The 24,004-nt window shown below is 41.7% G+C and overlaps 1 protein-coding gene across 2 annotated transcripts in view; it reads right to left on the bottom strand.

Annotated features, from left to right (window-relative positions):
- The window catches only part of GALNTL6 (polypeptide N-acetylgalactosaminyltransferase like 6), a 775,084-nt gene that overhangs the window by 418,572 nt on the left and 332,508 nt on the right, over positions 1-24,004 (bottom strand). For both annotated transcript variants that reach the window (XM_038755166.1, XM_038755167.1), the window contains exon 3: positions 19,664-19,772. In XM_038755166.1, coding sequence (XP_038611094.1) covers positions 19,664-19,772 — 109 coding nt within the window. The remainder of the gene's footprint in view (positions 1-19,663; positions 19,773-24,004) is intronic.

The raw sequence follows: 24,004 nt of genomic DNA, 5'->3' as shown, positions 1-24,004 counted from the left end.
ATAGCCCAGGTCTTAGTACAGTGCCTGACACAAAGTGCTTAATAATGATAATAATAATAATAATAATAATAATAATAATAATAATAATGGTATTTGTTAAGTGCTTACTATGTGTCAAGCACTGATTTAAGTGCTGGAGGAATACAAGGTGATCAGGTTGTCCCACGTGGAGTTCACAATCTTAATCCCCATTTGACAGATGAGGTAACTGAGGCACAGAGAAGTGAAGTGACTTTCCCAAAGTCACACAGCTGATAATTGGCGGAGCCAGGATTTGAACCCATGACCTCTGACTTCAAAGCCCGGGCTCTTTCCATGGAGCCACGCTGTGTTTCCAAATACAATTACTTACCTTACAAATTGTTAATTGTAAATAACAAATTACAATTGCTTAACGAATACTATAAAAAGAATTGACATAATTGGTAACACTAAGAGTATGGAGACATGAATAACTAATTTGACCATATAAATCAGAATATAAATACGAGCTTCCGATAAGTGGAAATGAATCAGGGAATATTGGTTTTTAGATTAGGTCCCTCTGGTCCAGGCAACCGTTTGATTTTTGTCAGTGGCCAGCATAGTGTTATGGCTAAGTTCTAGTTTAAGTTTTGTCTTAATGCCATTGACTCATCTCCAACCCGTAGCGATCCCATGGACGCATCTCTCTGAGAATACCCCACCTCTATCTGCAATCGTTCTGATAGTGTATCCGTAGAGTTTTCTTGGTAAAAATATGGAAGTGGTTTACCATCACCTCCTTCTGTGCAGTAAACTTGAGTCTCCACCCTTGACTCTCTCCGATGCTGCTGCTGCCCAACACGGGAGTTTTGACTTGTAGCAAAGTGGCTTCCGCTCTCTAGCCCCTGCCCAAGCTAGGAATGGAATGGGCAGGCTTCTGCTTGACTTTCCCTCTCATAGTCAAGACTGGTAGACTACTATGAAGCAGCGTGGCTTAGTGGAAAAACCCCGGGCTTGGGAGTCAGAGGTCATGTGTTCTAATCCAAGCTCCACCACTTATCAGCTGGGTAACTTAATTTCTCTGTGCCTCAGTTACCTCATCTGTAAAATGGGGATTTAGACTGTGAGCCCATGTGGGACAACCTGATTACCTTGTATCTCCCCAGCGCTTAGACTAGTGTTTGGCACATAGTAAGCGCTTAACAAATACCATTATTATTATTGTTTTTGGAAACTCTCCAGGTGTGACCCTGAGAGGGGCCTTGTTTAAATAGGACAATAATAATAATAATAATAATAATAATAATGGCATGTGTTCATTCATTTATTCAATAGTATTTATTGAGTGCTTACTGTGTGCAGAGCACTGTACTAAGCGCTTGGGAAGTACAAGCTGGAAACATATAGAGATGGTCCCAACCCAACAGTGGGCTCACAGTCTAGAAGGGGGAGACAGAGAACAAAACAAAACATATTAACAAAATAAAATAAGTAGAATAAATATGTATAAGTAAATAAATAGAGTAATAAATGCGTACAAACATATATACAGGAGTAAGTGCCTCCTATATGTCAAGCACTGTTCTAAGCACTGGGGTAGATGCAAGTTAATCAGGTTGGACACAGTCCCTATCTAGACTGTGAGCCCACTGTTGGGTAGGGACTGTCTCTATATATTGCCAACTTGTACTTCCCAAGAGCTTAGTACAGTGCTCTGCACATAGTAAGCACTCAATAAATATGATTGAATGAATGAATGAATGAATCCTACATGGGGCTCACAGTCTTAATCCCCATTTTACCCATGAGGCAACAGAGATGTCAAGTGACTTGCCCAAGGTCACAAATCAGACAAGTGGTGGAGCCGGAATTAGAACTCAGGTCCTTCTGACTCCCAGGACCCTGCTCTATCTACTAGGCCATGCTTCTATCAGTTTGTTATGAAGATGATATTTCAGTGAAACACTCCTTAAATAGAGGTCATTAATTAATGCTTTGTAATAAGGAACCATAGACTCATGTAGCTGAAATATCTTCCAGAGGCCAGATTTTACCTTATTCCTGTCCCCATGGAAATTCACTTAAACCTTCCTTAGCAAATAAGTGTTTACCTCATTAGCAAAAATCCCCAGAGATAGGGATTTCACAGAAATTTGTTTCTGGGCTCCACATACTGTGTAACTCATTCATTCATTCATTCAATCGTATTTATTGAGCACTTACTGTGTACAGAGCACTGGACTAAGCGCTTGGGAAGTAAGTCATCACTTGGATGGCAAGGAAGGACAACACAGTAATAGAAATAAGCACCTTTTGGTCTTTTAAACTTATTTCTTCTCCCATTCTCAAAGGACTCCACCGTCATCATATTAAATGCCTCATCATCCCTGGACACAGGAAGTTGACAAGAATTACTGTCCCTGCTTTCCAGAGAGAGTAACTGAGATATGGCAAAGTTATAACAAACTTCCAAGGTTATACAGCAGTTCAGAACCTTCTCTTAAACTACTCTTAATTTCATATTGTCTGGAGGAGAAAAGAAAGAAAGTCTGAAGTTTGATTGATTATATGGTACTTATTAGTCCCGCACTTATGAAAGATGCTAAATTTCCTATTGTAGTCTAAATGTTCTATTGTAGTCTACTTTTCTGTCTTGTTACAGTGATTATGAAGATCCTGATTTTTTTCCCTTTCGTTCATAGTTCGCACAGAAATGAGTTAGCTAGGAAGTTGGGGATCTGGTACAAGAGGACAGGGGAAAAAAGTGTCAAGCTCCTTATGATCAGGGAATGTGCCTATCAACTCTGTTATATTGTCCTCTTCCAAGTGCTTAGTACAGAGAAACAGCGTGTCTCAGTGGAAAGAGCCCAGGCTTTGGAGTCAGAGGTCATGGGTTCAAATCCTGGCTCTGCCAATTGTCAGCTGTGTGACTTTGTGCAAGTCACTTCACTTCTCTGTGCCTCAGTTCCCTCAACTGTAAATTGGGATTGAAACTGTGAGCCCCCTGTGGGACAACCTGATCACCTTGTAATCTCCCCAGAGCTTAGAACAGTGCTTGGCACATAGTAAGTGCTTAATAAATGCCATTATTATCATTATTACAGTGCTCTATACACAGCAAAAGCTCAATCAATATGATTCATTGATTGATTAATGTTTCTTGGTCTAAATTCAAAATTTCTAGACACACAGTCAAGCCCTCTTTGAGTTTTGGCTTGGAGTTTCTCTACCTGGAAAATGGGTTATGCACACACTCAGTCAGAGAGTCAGTTGTGTCCCTGAGTGCTTAAAGTGTGCAGAGCACCGTGCTAAGGATTTGAGAGAGTACAATATAATAGACACAATGAGCTTAGTAATTGGTTATGGGCTGAAAACCTGAACTCTGACTTTCACCTCATGATCACCCACGAGGCCACAGCATAACCTGGAAATGGCAGTGACTTACAATGGCTTTTGCTACGCTTATCATCTTCTGATCTGAGAAAGTAGCACCCCCCCCACCCCCGCACAATATCCATCGGGAACCTGAAGACGGTCATCAAGGATATGGCCTTGAGACAAGGAGGATGGTGGTGGTGTCTTAGAGTGATGAGAAAGTCAAAAGGTAGGTTTGGGTGGGAAGGTGAGGAGTTCTGTTCTGGACACGTGATGTTTGAGGTGTCGGTGGAACATCCGCATAGAGATGTCCTGAAAGCAGGAGGAAAATAATGAGACTGCAAGGGAGTAGAAAGAGCAGACTGGAGATGTAAATTTGGAAATCATCCGCATAGAGATAGTAGTTGAAATCATGAGAGTGAATGAGTTCTTCAAGGGAGTGGGTGTAAATAGAGAATAGAAGGAGATTCAGAACTGAGCCTTGAGGGCCTCCTATAGTTAGAGGTTGGGAGGGAGAGGAGCAACTTAAGAAAGAGATGGAGAAGGAGTGTCCAGAGAGATAGGAGGAAAACCAGGAGAGGAAGAGTCAATGAAGCCGAGGCTGGATAATGTTTAAATGTTTACAGAAGAAAGGGGTGGTAGAAAACGTCAAAAGAAGCTGAGAGGTGGAGGAGGATTAGGATGGAGTAGAGGCAATTAGATCTGCCCATCAGGAGATCATTTGTGACCTTTGAGAGGGCAGGTTTGGTGAAATGAACAGGGCAGATGCCAGATTGGAGGCGGGCAAGGTGAGACTTGGAGGAGAGGAATTGGAGGCAGCAGGTGTAGGCAACTCTCTCTAGGAGTTTGGATAGGAATGATAGGAGGGAGATGGGGCGATAACTGGAAGGAGTCATGGAATCAAGGAGGGTCCTTTTAGGATAGGGGGTACGTAAGTACCAGTGAAGACCTAGCCCAGGATGAATCAAAGGGGGCTCACAGTCTTAATCCCCATTTTACAGATGAGGTAATGGAGTCACAGAGAAGTTAAGTGACTTCCCCAAAGTCACACAGCTGACAGTTGGTAGAGTTAGGATTTGAACCCATGACCTCTGACTCCAAAGCCCGGGATCTTTCCACTGAGCCATGCTGATTAGATTCAGTTGACTCAGAACGTACTACTTTAATAGTATGGAGATTTACTTGCTGTATATTTATGGAAACTGAAAGAAAAATGAATACAGAAGTATACTTGGAATTAGTAAATACATTAATTCTGGAATTTATACCCATGTATTCCTTTGACAGTTAGGATTTATCAAATAACTTAAAATGTTTCATATATTGATTTTGCCCTACCCTAGCATGCACAAATCAATGTAACCACGTGTAAACAAAAATAACTGTGGATGATTACAGCATGTACTTGGGCCAAAGCTTAACCTAACACCCAGCCTCAAGTAATCTTGCTTTTGCAATATTATTATTGAAGGCACATCACCTCCAAGAGGCCTTCCCTAAGTCCTCCTTTTCTCTTCTCCCACTCCCTTCTGTGCCTCCTTGATTTCTTCCTTTATTCACCCCGGCTCCCAGCCCCACAGCACTTGATGTATGTATCTGTAATTTTATTCATTTACAGTAATGTCTGTTTCTCCCTCTAGATTGTATGCTTGCTCTGGGCAGGGAAAGTGTCTGTTATATCATTGATCTGTACTCTCCCCAGCACTTAGTATAGTGCTCTACACACAGTAAGTACTCAATAAATATGATTGATTGACTGACTGACTGGATCCTTGCTTTATTAATTCACTTAAACATAAAAATGTTCTCGTTTTTTAATAATCAAACAAAAATAGAATTGCATGACAGTGAAGGCTCATGTTTGGATATGACCAATTCGTCATCCTGGACCTCCCTTCAGGATAAATCGTCTATAAACAGTTTTTTGACAAAAACTGTCACCGGGGTCTTACACTTGTCTCACCAGTCTGAAAGAACATATTGAGTCATAAGGCTAATGAAGCCTTTTGAAGTCTTATCTTGAATAAGGATGGATTATCTAGATGGTTGATTATCCTTGCTTGTGTCCCAGGCTTTTCTTCTTCTTCTTCTTCCCCTACTTAAGTCAGTCATTCATATTTATTGAGTGCTTACTCTGTGCAGAGCACTGAACTAAGTGCTTAGGAGAGTACAGTATAACGGAGTTGGTAGACACGGTTCAACTCACTCTCAATGGCCCCTTTGAATTATCGAAGGAATAGAACGACCTCAGGGATTGATAATCCATGTTTATGAAGTATCCAGACTCCTTGGACTTTGCTTATTCCATGTCTTTAGACTGAACCATTGTTTGTTAGAAGAGGGAGGGAAGGATGGCCAAATTGTACCTTCCAAGCGCTTGGTGCAGTGTTCTGCACACAGTAAGTGTTCAATAAATATGACTGAATGAAGGAATGGCTCTAAATCAGTCAACTTATTTTCTTATTGGACTAGGAGATTTGACTTAACCTCCATACAGAGAAACCCCAGCTGATGGTGACAGGGCATCCATGACAGTGTGGTTGGGGTAAAATTTCTTCCACATGCTGCATGTGAAATAATAATAATAATAATAATAATAATGGCATTTATTAAGTGCTTACTATGTGCAAAGCACTATTCTAAGCGCTGGGGAGGTAACAAGGTGATTAGGTTGTCCCATGGGGGGCTCACAGTCTTAATCCCCATTTTACAGATGAGGTAACTGAGGCACAGGGAAGTTAAGTGACTTGCCCAAAGTCACACAGCTGACAATTGGTGGAGCTGGGATTTGAACCCATGACCTCTGACTCCAAAGACCAGGCTTCTTGTTAAGCACTGCTGACACTTTACCATTGACTATCAAAATGCACTATTGTCTCTAGACTGCAAGTTCCTTGTGATCATGTCTACTTGCTTTATTGTATTGTCCTCTCCTAAGTGCTTAGTACAGTGCTCTGTACTAAATATCACTGATTGGTTATCTCAGCAAGTCTGGATCGGCTTATATTTCCCAGGATCTTACTTCGGGGCTGGGAAGAAAAGAAGGGAAAGCTATGTCCTTACAGCAGCAGGTGAACCTGTGCTGTTTTTGCAGTAGTGGTGATGGTTTGCACTGAGTCATCCGCACTCTCTCGCTTGCTCTCCCCATGCCCAGTGGCACATATTGTGAGAATAATGGTTAGGGAAAAAAGTAAAGATTGTGAGCAGGGGACAATGTTCCTCACTAGCAGCTGTGGTAGAGGGGCTTTGTGGGATAAGAGCTTGATTCATTCATTCATTCAATCGTATTTATTGAGCACTTACTGTATGCAGAGCACTGTACTAAGTAAGCGCTTGGGAAGTACAAGTTGGCAACATATAGAGGCAGTCCCTACCCAACAACGGGCTCACAGTCTAGAAGACGATTTGGTATTTCATGTATAATTTCTCCTACATAAAATACGTTTCAGTCTTCATGCAAGTTCCTCTCTCCAATATCCCAGTTGCAAGCACAGTCTAGTGGAAGGAGCATTTTAGTCCTAAATGATAGTAATAATAATGGTGATTAATAATAATAATAATGATATGTGTTAAGTACTTACTATGTGTCAACCACCCGAGTAAGTGCTGGGCTAGCTATAAAGTATTCAGGTTGGACACAGTCCCTTTCCCACATGTAGCTCACAGTCTAAATGAGGCACAGAGAAGTTGAGTGACTTGTCTAAGGTTACACAGCAGACAGGTGGCAGAGCCAGGATTAGAAGCCAGGTCCTCTGATTACCAGGGCTGTGCTGTTTTCACTATGTCAATCTGCTTTCCCAGCCTGGGGATCTGCCCCTGGCCTATTTGGTGAACTTGGATGAGTCACTAAACCTCTCTGTGCCTCAATTTCCTCATCTTTATCCCTTAGACTGTAAGGCCCATATCAGATCGGAATCATATCTAACCTGATAATCTTGTGTCTTCCTAGGGTTTAATACAGTTGGCAGGTAGTAAATCATCACAAGAATCAATTATTATCATCATTAGCCATAAATAATGGAGAATAAATTCAATTTTCAATTTCTGATCAGTTTGGGATGGTCTGGCCATTTTCATCCATCCTATGTCTCTTCTTCATTTGACACTGATCACTGAGAATGATCTCCATTGAGACCTCAATTACGGTCATAGTTATTTTTTATCTGACCTGAATATGGTAAGCAATATAGAATAGGTGGGTCTAACAGAGCTTTCACTGCATGTGAGTCAGACCAGCTCTGCATGATCTGTGTTCAACTTTATTAATAAATAAAAATCAGACTGTGCTGAAATATGCTTCAGAAAATGCATTTTTAGGACTGGGTATGTCTCCAAACGTGATTCTGATAGATCACATGAGAAAAATAAGTGTTCCTGTGAGCTGTTTGTTGCCATGGAAATGTCAAAGAACGGGTCGTTTTGTGGTAGAGAATTTGGGAATTTCCACTACTTGGTTGACTTGAATACTGGAATGAAAATGTAAACAACCATTTAAAATACACCATGTCTGGGAAAAAGGAAAGAAACCAAACTGACTATTTGGATTTGTATTAAAAAATGCTAAACCCATGGCTTTGTTCCCAAGAAAAGGTTCGAGTGTTTGCTATCCATCCATCTATCTTCCCCTCTACATGCTATCCAAGAGGATGCAGACAGAGGAATAGATGCTAAACTTCAGAATAAAAATGAAATTAGGAAACCATGGGTACAAAATTCCAATCAACCCTGTAGGTTACACCAAGACCTGGATTTCACAGTAGCTAAGTGAAATGGAAAATTGCTAGGGTTATGAAGAGTATTCTAACAAAAGGAGCACTTATTAGTAGCCATAGTCATGTGAACAATTGCCTCAGTCTACCTCTTAGACACTCTGAGGTCCACCTGTCTTGGCACTGAAATAATGTGGTGACAGTGGAGAGCTCTCCAATAGCCACATCTAGGTGATCTTGCCTTTTGTGATCCCTACAGAAGGTTGAGAAAGGCAAGAAAAACACAGTTCTGGTGAATTTCAGAAGAGGTTAGGGAAGTGCTCCCCTTAACACAAAACTGTGATAACTTTCAGGACATGGGCTGTTGAACACCTTCTCTCCCTCCTACTCAGACTGTGACCCCATATGGGACAGAATTTGTGCCTGCCTCCATTATCTCATATCTACCTCAGTGCTTGGCATACAGTGAGCACTTTTTAGGGTATTTCTTAAGCTAGGCACAATATTAAGCAAGAAAGTTTGCTTTCAATGGGTGTCTGTCTGCAACAATGGGGCTATTAAAGAACATGAATATTCTGATGGTTCATAACCCAACACTGCTTTGACCCTGGTAAAGAGATCTCTGATAAATTTTCCATTAGAGTCCTGCATTTACCCACCACTGTCCTGCTGTTAGCCTCAGAAAGTAACTTACCTTCTCTCTGCCTTAGTTTCCCCACACATAAAGTAGAGGTAACTGTACCTGCTTTTCCCCTTCTCAAGGCAATGTTGTGAGGAAAAATGAGATGTCTGTGATAAAAACTCTCTGGGAAAAAAAAAAATCACTCCACCTATTCTTCCAGATTTTCTGCAAATGATATTAAACCCAAGTCGTCTCCTAATGGAGTAAATTGGAGCTGCCATCAGAACTCAGTGAATTGATCATATTTATTGAGGACTTACTGTGTGCAGAGCACTGTTCTAAGAGCTTGGGAGAGTACAAAACAACAATTGGTAGACATGTTCCCTGCCCTGAAATAGCTTACTGGTGAATAAGTCTTTGTCCTGAGGCTTCCAGGACTCAGAAAATGTATGATTGAATTAATTATAGTGACAGTGGTTTGTGCAACGCAATGCACATTCTCTGATCCACTGCCAATCATGTTCTAACTGAGGCAATAGTTACAACTGAGTAGGTGGGGAGAAATGCTTCACATTGTCAGGTTCATGTAAGAAATTTACAGAAAAACAGCATCTTGTCCAAAATGATGGCATGACAGGACCAATGTGCCATTTTCCAGCCAACAGAGGTCTTCATAGTTATTGCATCTGCGCTGCCCTGGTTTGTTAGCTCTTTTTCACTATCCTTGCCTGACCTATCCACTTTCCAGACTGCTCGAAGTGATCTTTTCATCATATGGCTAGCTATTTTTCACTATTCTTGCTCAACCTATCCACTTTCAGAATGCCCAAAGTGATCTTTTCTTCACCACAGAAGACCTAGCCCCAGCAGGAAGAACTGGAATTAGATCCATTGGCTCTTGATTGATAGAGGGATGCTCTTTCCACTGAACCAACAACAGGGTTTGTGGCGAGTCTGCTACACACTGATGGTGGCTGTCTTTCATGGGCTTCCATAAGGGCGGGAACCTCAAGTTTGAGCCCTCTGAATGGAGTCTCTGAGCATGAGAGAGGACAGGATGTCATTTAATAGGAATGGATTTGGTCAAGCTGGGAATAATAATGATAAAGATGATGACAGTGATAATGATAGTAATGATAGAATTTGTCAACTTGCATTTGTTAACCCCAAGGACCTGGGTTCTAATCCCTGCTTTGCTATGTGATCTTGTTCGAGTCACTTCACTTCTCTGGGTCTCAGTTACTCACCTGTAAAATGGGGATTAAGACTGTGAGACGCATGTGGGCCATTAACTATGTCCAAACTGATTATTTTACCCCAATGCTTAACATTATGCCTGGAACATAGTAAGTGCTTAGGAAATATCCTAAAAAAGTGCTTACTATGTGCCAAGCACTGTACTAGCAGCATGACTCATTGGAAGGAGCATGGGCTTTGGAGTCAGAGGTCATGGGTTCAAATCCAGACTCTGCCAATTGCCAGCTGTGTGACTTTGGGCAAGTCACTTAACTTCTCTGTGCCTCAGTTACCTCATCTGTAAAATGGGGACTAAAACTGTGAATACCCCGTGGGACATCCTGATCACCTTGTAACATCCCCAGTGCTTAGAACAGTGCTTCGCACATAGTAATCACTTAATAAATGCCATCATTATTATTATTATTATTACTAAGCACTGGGGCAGATATGAGATAATCAAGTCAGACACAAATCCTGTCCCTCATGGGGTTACAGTCTGAATAGGAGGGAGAGCAGTATTGGATCACCCATGTCCTGCCTCTGGCCTGGAATGCCATTTTTCCTCAAATTGAGAAGCAGTGTGGCTCAGTGGAAAGAGCATGGGCTTGGGAGTCAGAGGTCATGGGTTCTAATTCCGGCTCTGCCACTTGTCAGCTGCGTGACTTTGGGCAAGTCACTTAACTTCTCTGTGCCTCAGTTACCTCATCTGTAAAATGGGGATTAAGATTATGAGCCCTACATAGGACAACCTGATCACCTTGTATCCCCCCAATGCTTAAAACAGTGCTTCACGCATAGTAAGTGCTGAACAAATACCATCATTATTAATATTATTATTATTAAATCTGACAGAACATTGCTTTCCCCTCCTAAGACTTACTGAAGACACATCTCCTTCAAGAGGCCTTTCCTGACTAAGCCCTCTTTTTTACTTCTCCCACTGCCTTCGGCATCACTCTGACTTTCTCTCTTTATTCCTCCCCCCGTCCCAGCCCCATAGTACCTAAGTACATATCTGTAATTAATTACATGAACTAATAATATTAATATTTATTATATTAATGTCTCTCTTCCCCTCTAGACTGTAAGCTCATCGTGGGCAGAGAATGTGTCTGTTTATTGTTATAATAATAATAATAGTAATGGCATTTATTAAGCACTTACTATGTGCAAAGCACTGTTCTAAGCACTGGGGAGGTTACAAGGAGATGAGGTTGTCCCATGGGGGGCTCACAGTCTTTAATCCCCATTTTACAGATGAGGGAACTGAGGCACAGAGAAGTTAAGTGCCTTGCCCAAAGTGACACAGCTAACAATTGGCAGAGTCAGTATTTTAACCCATGACCCCTGACTCCAAAGCCCGTACGCTTTCCACTGAGCCATGCTGCTTCTCTATATTGCACTTTCCCAAGTTAGTAGTACAGTGCTTTGCATACAGTAAGCACTCAAAAAGTGCAATTGAATGAGTGAGTGAATGAATTTTACAGATGAGGAAACATAGGCACAGGGAAGTTAAGTGACTTGCCCAAGGTCACTCAGCAGGTAAATGGCAGAGTCGGGATTAAGTGCCTGGTTTTCTGATAATAATAATAATAATAGTAATGGTATTTGTTAAGCACTTACTATGTGCCAAGCACTGCTCTAAGTGCTGGGTAAATATAAGGTAATCAGATTGTCCCACATGGGGCTCACAGTCTCAATCCCCATTTCACAGATGAGGTAACTGAGGCACAGAGAAGTTAAGTGACTTACTCAAGGTCACACAGCAGCCAAGTGGTGAAACCCGAATTAGAACCCACAACCTCTGATTCCCAAGCCCACGCTCTTGCCACTAGGCCACGATTCCTAGGCCTGTGCTCTGGCCACTAAGCCTTGCCAACAACACACTGCTTCTTAGTACTCTTTTTGACCTCAGAACAGCCCAGCCATGGCTGGGATTGAATGGTCCAAGATGTGGGGGAAGAAGTTCTTGAACACAATCAGATTCAACATTTTCATATCAGCTCTGTTTCTTGGTGGAGTTGAAAACCATTCCCGTGGCAGGCCTTGAGGGGAGACAGAGAAATGCAATCTTTCTTTCTCCTTTTAGGATCCCAACCCACAGGGATTTTTTTCTCATTGTTAAGTAGACTACAATGGGGAATCTCTGTTTGTCCATCAAGATAATATCTAATTGAAGTGGACTAATCAGAGCATTAGTTTAAATGATTATTCTTTCAGCTCTCCTGATTGCTATCAACACTCACATTGAGAGGAGGAATCCTGAGGAATTGGACAGATGGAGAGTAAGCTTTTTAGGCTATTCATTCACTCATTCAATCGTATTTATTCAGTGCTTACTGTACGCAGAGCACAGTACTAAGGCTTGGGAAAGTAGAATACAAGCAATAAAGTGAGACAATCCTGGCGTACACTGAGCTCACATTAGGATTTCACTTGAGGGACTGAGGAAAGGTAGTTTGAAGAGTGACAAGACTGGGAGGGGAAGGCTTCTTACACCCAAATGTCCCCAATCAATCAGTGAATCACACTGAATCAGTGAATCACACTGAATCAGTGAATCACACTGAATCAGTGAAGCACAGTAAGCGCTCAATAAATACGATTGATTGATTGATTGATTGAATCAGTGGTACTTACGTAGAGCTTGTACTGTGCAGGTTGCTGCACTAAGCATTTGGGAAAATAATATTCAAAATACAATTCAAGAGAGTTAGTCGATGTAATCCCTGCCCCCAAGGAGTGTACAGTCTAATAGGGGAGGCAGTAAACTGAAATTATCCAAACAGAAGAGACTGGGGACTGGATAACATTTGCAAATGAGGCAGGCACTCTTCAGAGCTGAGCTATAAAAGTCATGATGACCTCTACTCTCCAGGTGCAAATAATTACTAGCAGTTCCCAATGACTTCCAAAGCAGGACAGATAATTAGTAGGAGCCTAAAATCCATTGCCATTATTTTTAACAAACTTCATCAGTGGAATATAGTTTGTGCATAGTTCATAGCTGAGCTACCGCCTTCATATACTGTAATGAACAGCGTTTACTGCAATACAACAAATTTGAGCTCCAACCCTCAGAAACAACTCTTAGACACTTTCTTTTAAGTCGGCAATGTTGGTTCCATCTATTGAGAGTTGGGACACAAGCTCATTTTGGACAGGAAAGGTGTCTGCTAATTCTGCTGTACTCTCCAAAATGCTTAGTTCAGTGCTCTGCACATAGTGCTTAATAAATACTTGATCTACATGCAGTAGTTATGCTTTTGAGTCCAGGGTGAGCCACAAGTGTAGACACTTGGGGTGAGTTTCTCAGACTGTATTCTGCCCTATTCTCTCTTATTAGTTCCCAGCCATGCAGCTTTGCAAAGCTGATGGCAAGAAATCCTTTGTTATTTCTTCCCACCGATGACTTGTAATCCACTCCCCATGAGAGCTCACTAATTACTCGTCAATACAAGACTTTGATCCTGGCATTCCAACACCATCTTACAGCCTGACTAAATTATCTCCTCCTGGAAGCCTTCCCTGACTAAGCTGTCACTACCCCCAACCTATTCACCCTTTCTAATTCTTCACCCATGTTCCTACTCCCACCAAGTACTTCAAAATCACTCCCCCTTGATCTTCCCCTACCTGTAATCCCCTTGAGGGCAGGGATCATGTCTACCAACTGCATTGTACTCACCTAAGCGCTCAGTTGAGTGCTTTGTACACAGTAAGCATTTAATAACTACCATTAATTGATCGACTGATCAATCAGGTTTGCCCTTGACTTCTTCAACATCATTCCCAAGGAAGAGCAAGGAAGCAACTGCTGTTTCCTTCATTCCCTGCCAAGTCTGCTTCTCGCCCCTACAACCCCCAACCAATCCAGTCATTCGGTCAGTCTATTGTATTTATTGAGCACTTACTCTGTGTGGAGCACTGTGCTAAGCACTTGGGAGAGTATAATATAATAGACATCTTTCCTGCCCACAAAGGAGGGTGAGCTGATGGGCATTTTCAGGGCAGTGGTCCATTGTCAGGAAGCAGTTGCCTTTAGTCCTCTGCTCTGGCATGGCTACGTCCTTGGCAACGGAACACAGGAAATTCCTCTGGATCCTTTGGTAGCGAATGGAGCCAAGAAAAGTCCTTACCAAGGAGCTGCTGCCCAGACCCCGCCAAGGCTAGCTGGAGGATTTTCAACAAACACTAGACCTTTTCCGAAAGACAAAGATCCCTTTGAAAATGAGTCTTAAATAGACTGTTGGTTTCTGAATAGGAACCTGAATTTCAAGAAAAAGATTATCCTAGTGCATAGAAAACTCAAAGATGAGGCAGTTCTATGAAAGAGGTCACAATGTACTGGTAAAATTGTATTTCCGATAGTCCACGGTCAACCGATTTCAATCATCATTGGAGCCTGAACTCAAAATTAACCTGCCATCCACCTCCTTCATCAAAAAATCTAGGTTAATATGATACAGTCTGCTGTGGTCTTCATGGGGACAGGAGTCAGGCCCCAGAGTACTTTGCGGTCAGCTTCATCTACAGCATCTAAATGGAGATTGGGTTTTCCTGCATCCCCGATACCCAATGGCTTCCCTGCCTCTTGGATTACAGACCTTCAGCCAATCTCATGTTGATCTGGACCAAGAAGGATAATAATAACTGCAATATCTGTTAAGCACTTCTGTGCTTAGCTCTTTACTAAGTGATAGGGTAGATAAAAAATAGTCAGGTGAGACACAGTCCCTGTCTCACTTGGAGCTCACAATCTCACAGCACATCTTTTGGTAAATAATGAGCACTTAACAAATACCACAATTAATATGAGCACTGATTGGATCAGTCTCTGCCACTAGAGCAGTAGATAGAATCACTCTAGACTGTAAGCGTATTATGGGTAGGGAGCACATCTACCATCTCTGTTGTATTGTACTCTCCCAAGAGCTAGTACAGCTCTGCACACAGCAAGCACTCAATAAATCCCATTAATTAAATAATATTTCAGCCTCTCTCCCTCTTGAAAATCAGGGTAGTTCCAGCTCTTTTTCAGTCACCACGGTTGGGTGATTCTGGTTCTGATAGTAGGAAATGTTATCTGCTCATGGTGAGGATGAAACACAGCCTCCTCTGCTCTTTGGGACAAAGACTGAGTATTACCCCGCTTCCTCTGCCCTATGAGATATGGTGCCAATTTACACAGCCTCTTCTGCACTACGCATACTTATTCATTCAATCATATTTATTGAGCACTTACTGTGTGCAGAGCACTGTATTAAGCGCTTGGGAAGTACAAGTTGGCAACATATAGAGACGGTCCCTACCCAACAGTGGGCTCACAGTCTAGAAGGGGGAGACAGAGAACAAAACAGAACATATTAACAAAATGAAATGAATAGAATAAATATGTACAAATAAAATTAATAAATAAATAGAGTAATAAATATATACAAACATATATACATATATACAGGTGCTGTGGTAAGGTGGGGGGTGGATACGGCCTACTCTGCTTAACCACATTTTGAATCTATGGTTCACAGTACTCCCTCCCCAGGGAGGCGACCCTGATGCACTGTGACACTGTGGGTGTTACACTGGGTAAATGGTAAACCCTCATGGCATCCAACAGATGTCTGCCCAAGTCTGTCTGAAAGCCTGAATTTAGGATGTTTGTTTTTGGATAAGCGGGACTCCTGACCACCTCCCTCCAGAGCCATTTCACTTTCCAGCCAGGTCCCCCTTTACACAGGTTCCACTTCCTGCTCCAGCAGAGGGAGGCCAGGAATTTTCAAATTTGGAACCACATTGGCCCCTCTGACTACTGTGTCCAGAGGAAGCTCCCTCACCAACTTACTGCCTGCCCACTCCTTTCAGGGAAGGGAAGCGCATGGCCAAGCTGATAGAGCACTGTCTTGGGAGTCAGAAGGACCTGGGTTCTAATCCTGACTCCATAACTTGTCTTCTTTGAGACCTCCGGCAAGTCACTTCACTTCTCTGGGCCTCAGTTACCTTATTTGCCAAATGGGGATTAAAACTGGGAGCCCCGGACGGAACGGAGACTGGGTCCGACCTGATAAGCTTGATTCTACCTCAGCACTTAGAACAGTGTTTGACACATAGTAAGCGTTTAACAAATACCATCGATGTTATTATTATTAATTCAGAAATCTGGAGAAATGCTTTCATCTTTGGCACGATTGCACCGGATTTAGAAGGAGGAGAGTTGGTGTGGGAAGATGTGGCCTATTTAAGGGAATAGAGCATTTTGTTTCACAAAGTTAGCATAGCAATTAGTGTCATACCAACCTGCCCTTGGGAAATTCCTATCTCCATTTTCTGAGATACTCTGAGCAGGAGCGACAAACAGCGAAGCTGAATTATAAAAAGAATTCATCCTTTTGTATTTTTCAAAACACCCTGCACTGATTTGCCGCTTCTGAAATCTCCCACAGCGTTTCTTCCCTGCTATTTTCATATTGTCAGTTTGCGGAGAAACTTTCCCTGGATAATTCTAACTAGAACTTGATTCCAGCTAAATCCTGTTCTATTATTAGAAATACAAACCATGCCTCTCAAAGAAGTACAGAGAGTCTTTTCACCCTAGCTTTGCATTTGTGTTATTCTAGTATAACTATCCAAGGAAACATTGCTTTAAAAGTTAATTTCAATGTAATGAACTATCAAGAGCAGTGTTTGGGTAACCCTTGCCAAATCTGACCATCTAACAAAGCTCATCATGAGCTTTGCTGAGTGGACCTTAGTAGAATGCTTAGTACAGTGCTCTGCACATGGTAAGCACTCAATAAATACGATTGAATGAATGAATCTCCTGAACTTGTGAAACTATGCGGAATTATTGATAATGAGCAAGAAACATAACATCATAATTAAGAAAAATAAAGGCATAACTACCAGGTTGTTGATTTTGGGCAAAATTTGCTTCACTGAGGAAAAACTCATCAAGAGAACTGGATAGAGCACGGGCCTGGGAGTTGGAAGGCCAAGGGTTCTAATCCTGGCTCTGCCACTAGTCTGTTGTGTGATCTTGGGCAAGTCACTTCACTTCTCTGGACCTCAGTTTCCCCATCTGTAAACTGGGATTGAGAATGTGAGCCCCATGTGGGACAGGAACTGTGTCCAACTTGATTTGCTTGTATCCACCCCAGCGCTTAGTACAGTGCCTAGCACAAAATAAACACTTAACAAATACCACAATTATTATCATTATCATGCGACTTTCCCAAAGTCACCCAGCCAGCATTTGGCAGAGCAGTGTTCCCCTCCCAAGAAATATGGCTTCTCTGTCAATGTGTCATGTACAGACGGATTTTGGAGACCCACTGCACAGACATTTATCTTGCGATAGAAGAGTTGTGTTCCTGTAAACTCCCATGTTATCAAAACAACATGTTGAGTCAACCATTGTTCTGGTGAGTAATAAGGCATTAAGTGAAAGATCGTTCAAAAACAACTGCAATAGTACACATGGAATTCAAATGTGCTTGTTTAATCAGTAGGCAATGTCTTGACACATCTGACCCTCTTCCGCAACTCCCTGAGGGCAGGGAATGTGTGTTTTGCTGTTTTGTCCCAAATTGACTATGCACTTGGTAAGTCATTACTAAATACCACTGACTAACTCACCTATTATCACAGCAATAGCTAAAAGTCCAGTTTCCAGGCAAAAATGATAGCAATGTTTCAACTTGTTCCCTGGGGGCCTGAGGGCCAGGAGAACTTCTGCATGAGGAATTTGCCTGCTATACTGCTGTCTTGTGACGATAATAATAATAGTGCCTGATAAGCGCTTTCTATGTGCCAAACACTGTTCTAAGCTCTTACAAGTTAAGCTGGACCCAGTCCTTGTCCCCCATGGGGCTCCCACTCAATCCCCCATTTTACAGATGAGGTAACCGAGGCACAGAGATCTCTGAGCTCGAGATGTGGCACGGGTGATGACGGTTTGCATCGAACCATTCACACTCCTTGACTGGTCCCTCCGTGCAGGAAATAAGCAAATAAAATCGCTTTCAGGGGAACATATTCCCCCATATGTTTCTAGTATATTCCACTTTAGGCAATAAATGTGATATTATTCTAATCCTCACATAATCTAATCTATCCCTTCCCCACAGCACCTGTATATATGTATATATGTTTGTACATACTTATTACTCTATTTATTTATTTATTTATTTATTTTACTTGTACATATCTATCCTATTTATTTTATTTTGTTAGTATGTTTGGTTTTGTTCTCTGTCTCCCCCTTTTAGACTGTGAGCCCACTGTTGGGTAGGAACTGTTTCTATATGTTGCCAATTTGTACTTCCCAAGCGCTTAGTACAGTGCTCTGCACATAGTAAGCGCTCAATAAATACGATTGAGGATGATGATGATGATGATGATGGTCAATTCTTATGATAATAATAATAATAGTAATAAAAATAAATATATTTATTAAACACTTACTATGTGTCAAGCATACTATATGCCAAGCTAAGCCCTTGGATTGATGCAAGATACTTAGATAGGACACCACCCTTGCCCTACATAGGGTTCACAGTCAAAGAGGGAGAACGGGAATTTTATCCCCATTTTACAGAGGGAACTGAGGCATAGAAAATTTATATTTTATATATATAAGCTCATATATCACAAAGCAGGCAAGTGGTGGATGTAGGACTAGAATTGGGATCTCCTATCTTCTGTGCTATTTCTACTAGGTCACGCTCATCAATTTTGCCATGGCCCACATTTGATTCCACTTGCCACATGCTTTTGAAAACAGCCTCTTGTAGATTGGCACTGTTAAACACAGCCCAAGGCTGCCTTCTGACACTGGGTTCATCTATCAAAACTTCACATCTATGACACTTCACGTCTGCACATAGAGGTCTGATTCAATTGGAATATACAACCATTAAATAATGAAGGCTTTCTCTTCATCCTTAACATAGCCTAGATGTTTCAGAAAGCAGGTTGGCTTGTTTAGACTCCAATGGACATGAGAGAACGGACCCAAAACTAATGTGTTTTGTACGTTTGACACTTCTCTATGATCACCAGGAGTCTAATAATTTCCAAGACTTTCTAAATTACTGTGTCTCTGGGATTTGGATTCTAGTCCTTGTTCCTTCCTCAACTTTTCTCCTGGCCTGAGAAATTCAAAACAAAACTAAGCACTGGGCTGGTTTGAAATCTGGCCAAATCAATAACCCAGTAGTGATCAATAGTATAGGAACCAAGGCTGTTGTCCAGAGGAGTGGGGAACTTAAATTTGAGCTTCTTCTTTAACACTGTAATAGTGAATTTTCAAATTTGGAATTCGTAATTGTTTCTAATTCATTCATATTGTTTCCCACCTAGTGAGCCTCTTCCATCCAGAATTCTCTGGTATTATCATGCTCTGGTTCTCTTATATTATCCCTTACATTTAGCATGTTTGTGCTGCACATAGTCAACACTTAATAATCAATGTAATTAACTAGGAAGTATGGACAAAGCAGTGAAAATATAAAGCGGCTCAAACGTCCTCCCTCCAAAACCCCTGATGGCAATATGAAGCCACTGCTTCTTTAGGCTTCCTGTTCCCCAGCTTTGATTATGACTAGCTTCCCTTGTTCCCCTGGGAGTCTTTGATAATCCCAGGAGACAAGTTACTGGGGATCTTAGAACCCATTCTGACTGATACCCCTAGGAGACTCAGGAAAAACAGGGAGAGATAAAACATAGCAACTTCGGTTTACTCTGAGCTTCATACCTGAACGTAAAGCATCTTTCTGAATGCTCTCATAGTCATGCCAGTCTTTTCTTTTCAAACCATCTGTCCAGGTATAGAGCTGCCCGTCTCCTAGGCCCAGTGGAAATGTCTGTGGAAAAGGAGAATATTTACAGTATAAAAAGGAGGTATTTCTGGTCAATTGCTTGTGTATTGGGTCTTTTTACGGGGGTACTGTTGGTTTGCCAAAAGAGAGAGGTTTGACTGGCAGTCAATTAATCACTAGTATTTACGGAGCACTTACTATGTGCAGAACACTATACTAAGCAGGTGGGAGAGCATACGTGGGAGATCATAATATAGCAGAATTAACAGACACATGCCCCGCCCATAATGAGCTTACAGTTAAAGGAACCGTATTTGAAGACGTGGATGATTCCAAAGTTTTGAGAATTATAGGGAGCATGTGTGGGTGGTTGGGGGAGAGAGACTTGATTCCAATTTTCCCTTCAAGCATTCAAGTTCTGAGGCCTCCAAAAGGCGGGGACTGTACTTAATCACACACCCTAAAAGTGATTTTGAAAATCGTTCCTTATTTCCGCCCACTAAAGCAGCCAAGTTCTCAACTCTTGTCACAGTTTCAGGGACCGGGACTCCACTAAAAGCCAGGCAGAAGAATAATAATAACTGTGATGTTTATTAAGCAAATGCTCTGTCAGACCAAGCACTCTATTAATCATTAAGTAATCAGGTTGGACACAGTCCCTGTCCAACACTGGGTTCTCAGTCTAAGGGGAAAGGATACGAGGTATTTCATCCCCTCTTTACTGATGAAGAAACTGAGATCCAGAGAAGTTACAAGACTTGCCCAGTTTCACGAAACAGCTAAGTAGTAGAGCAGGGATTAGGATTCAGGAGGCCCAGTTCCCCAACTCATGCTCTTTCCTGCGAGCTGCACTGTGATCCTTAATATGTAGTTCCTTTCCCTCCAATACATTTTCTCTCATGGTTGGATTCACTAAAATAGCTCAGATCCAACTTTCCTCTTTTGCTGGTCTTCACTTCACTCCTGCACAGAAGTATTTAAAAACTGTGGTCATTCAAGTTAGTCCCAGGATAAACCGTGTTGTGACAAAAATAGAAATATGAAAAACTTGTTGGATTATTATAAATATGATTTTTTTTCCTCTATTAATTTAGAGTTTATTTTGTGTAGAAATTTCAAAGACACTAAAGAAATATTTGGATCCTGTGTGCATGGGACAATAACTACATTTCGAGCTAGTGTTTTATTGTTGCAATTAGCCCTGAGGACAGAAAATCATCAGGTCAGGGAAGTGAGTGCCCATAATGTATTATTTCTATGACTTGCATTTTTTTCTTTGGGCACTTGGTATTCACCCCACCCTCTGCCCCTCCACAGATAGGTACATATCCATAATTAATTTACTTATATTAATGTCTGTCTTCCCCTCTCAATTCTAAGCTTGTTGTAGGCAGAGGACATGTCTACTATGTTGTATTGTACTCTCCCAAGAGCTTAGTACAGTGGTTTGCACACAGTAAGTGCTCAATAAATACCACTGACTGATTAATTGATCTTCTAAGACTTCACTTGATTGAGAACAGCCCTCACTGCTCCCCCAGTTCTGCCCTAAGATTTGGCAAGGTGGCAAAACACCCAGCAGGGAGCATGGTGCGTGGTATTCATTCATTCATTCAATCGAATTTATTGAGCGCTTACTCTGTGCAGAGCACTGTACTAAACCCTTGGGAAGTACAAAGTTGGCAACATATAGAGACGGTCCCTATCCAACAACAGGCTCACAGTCTAGGAGGGGGAGACAGACAACAAAATGAAACATGTGGACAGATTTCAAGTCATCAGCATAAATAGAAATAAAGCTAGATGCACAGCATTAACAAAATAAATAGATGATTGATTTATGATGGGAAGTGATATTCAAGTACATTCAGGTTGTATTTATTGAAGGTTTATTGTGTGCAAAGCACCGTACTAAGTGTTTGGAGACTACAATATAAAAATAAACAGACACATTCCCTGCCCACAATGATGTAAATTGCTTCTGAATGCCCTATGCCTCCTTCTCAGTTCAAGATGGTGCTAATATTAGCTTCATCCCATGCAGACATGTCCCTCACAATGCTCACAAACACACTTGGAAAATTATCTTCGTGGCTTGTGCACATGGAATGAGAGCAAGATGGAATGGTTTTCTGCCCTCAAGCCTGGTTCATTATAAACAGACGAGGCAAACATAAACCTTGTTATTGCATATGTTAAGCATTTACTAAGGACAATTACTGTTCTGAGTGCTGGGGAAAGGTACAAGGATGATAACTTTCCCAGCCCAAGGATAACTTACTATCTGACATGGGGTCAGATGAGACTGGAAAGGGACAATCATTAAAACACAGAATCAATCAATCAAAAGTATTTAGCACTATCATGGACAGAGCACTGTACTAAGTGTTTGGGAGAGCATATATGGTTAATAATTGTGGTATTTGTTAAGTGCTTACTGTGTGTCAAGCATAGTAAGTTAACACAGCACACAGTAAGCGCTTAACAACTATAATAATAATGATGATAATAAAAATAATAATAATAACAAGATATTTACAGTCTTCAAATCACGAGGTTTAGCAAGAATGATGTTCCACCTTGCTGGAGATTGGGAGCTGTATTTTCCTGTGGATGCAAGAGAGGAAGACATGAAGTGGGAGAGTGCCCAGGAAGTGAAAAGAGGAGGAAAGTATCAATCCTCCCCTCACTAGAGCTTGTGAGTCCTCTGAGCTGCCTTGGATATAAACCTTATTTTGAAAGAAGCAGCAGCAGCAGCAATTTCCATGGGAAGGCTCTAAGTTCCTTCACTCCTCGGCAGTTCTAGAAGGTTCTCTGGATTTTGAAACAATCATCTGCTTCCATGAGGGGCTTTTAAATTTGCCAGGAAGAGATTAAACTATCGATCTTCTTTAAACACGTAGGGTTGAAAGTGAGGTAGATGACATCTGGGCATCTCAAGCTCAGTGGAAGTATGAGTTGGGAGAGGATGTGGAGAGAGAAGTAGCATGGCTTAGTGGCAAGAATACAGGCTTGGGAGTCAGAGGACATCGATTCTAATCCCGGCTCCACCATTTGTCTTGGGCAAGCCACTTAACTTCTCTGAGCCTCATCTGTAACCCTCATCTGTAAAAAGGGGATTAAGACTGTGAGTTCCACATGGGACAACCTGATTACCTTGTATCTACCCCAGCACATAGGACAGTGCTTGGCACATAGTAAGCACTCAACAAATACCATAATTATTATCATTATTACTATTATTATTATATCAGGGGAAGAGGATGGGAAGAGGAGAAGGAGAAGTAGGATGGAGTTAAGAGATGAAGAAGCATCTTTACTTCTCCCCAAAGGACTTTTTGAAGATAACGGAGAATATATGTGAGGTTAGTGGCAGTTTGCTGTTGGCAAAATTTCAAGAAATATTTGCCCCCAATCTAGCTCCTGGTGGCTGTATACCTCTGGATGACAACTAATCAATCCAATCAATCAATCAGTCAGTCAGTGGTATTTACTGAGTACATACACTGTGTGGAATACTATCTTAAGCACTTTAAACAGTACCACTGAGTACATAGACAGGATCCCTGCCTTCAAAGATCTTACATTCTAGTGCCATTAGCAGAAATCAAGCAATCAATAAATCAAAGATATTTACTGAGCACTTACTGTGTGCAGAGCCCTAGCACACAGCCTGTCCTTTTATCAATTCTTATGTAAGCTTAAGACAGCTATGTGAGTTTGCTTATTTATCCTCAAAACAACCTGGGTGTTGGCATGAGGATCACTAACTTCATTTTACAGGTGGAGAAAGTGGGGTGCAAGGAGGGTAAGTGACTCGACCAAGGCCACACACTGAATCAATAGCTGAGCCTAGATAATTGACCTGTACTCTTCCTCCTCCTCCTGACTAGATATCCCCTTTCGAAGCCTCTTGGGTATGCCACCAAACTGTGGCATACACAGCATGGAGCCTCAGTTTTTATGGTCTGAATGGTTTAAGAGAGCAATCCTTATTATAATAATGATGGCATTTGCTAAGCACTTACTATGTGCCAAGCACTGTTCTAAGCGCTGGGGGGGATACAAGATAATCAGGTTGTCTCCCATGGTGCTCACAGTCTTAATCCCCATTTTGCAGTTGAGGTAACTGAGGCTCAGAGAAGTTAAGTGACTTGCCCAAAGTCACACAGCTGACAATTGGCGGAGCTGAGAGTAGAACCCATGACCTTTGACTTCCAAACCTGGGCTCTTTCCACTGAGCCACGCTGCTTCTCTTATTAGCTAAATGCCCACCC

Source organism: Tachyglossus aculeatus, chromosome 12 (assembly GCF_015852505.1).
Source record: "Tachyglossus aculeatus isolate mTacAcu1 chromosome 12, mTacAcu1.pri, whole genome shotgun sequence".
Lineage (NCBI taxonomy): Eukaryota > Metazoa > Chordata > Mammalia > Monotremata > Tachyglossidae > Tachyglossus > Tachyglossus aculeatus.
This window is presented reverse-complemented; position numbering and strand designations above follow the sequence as displayed.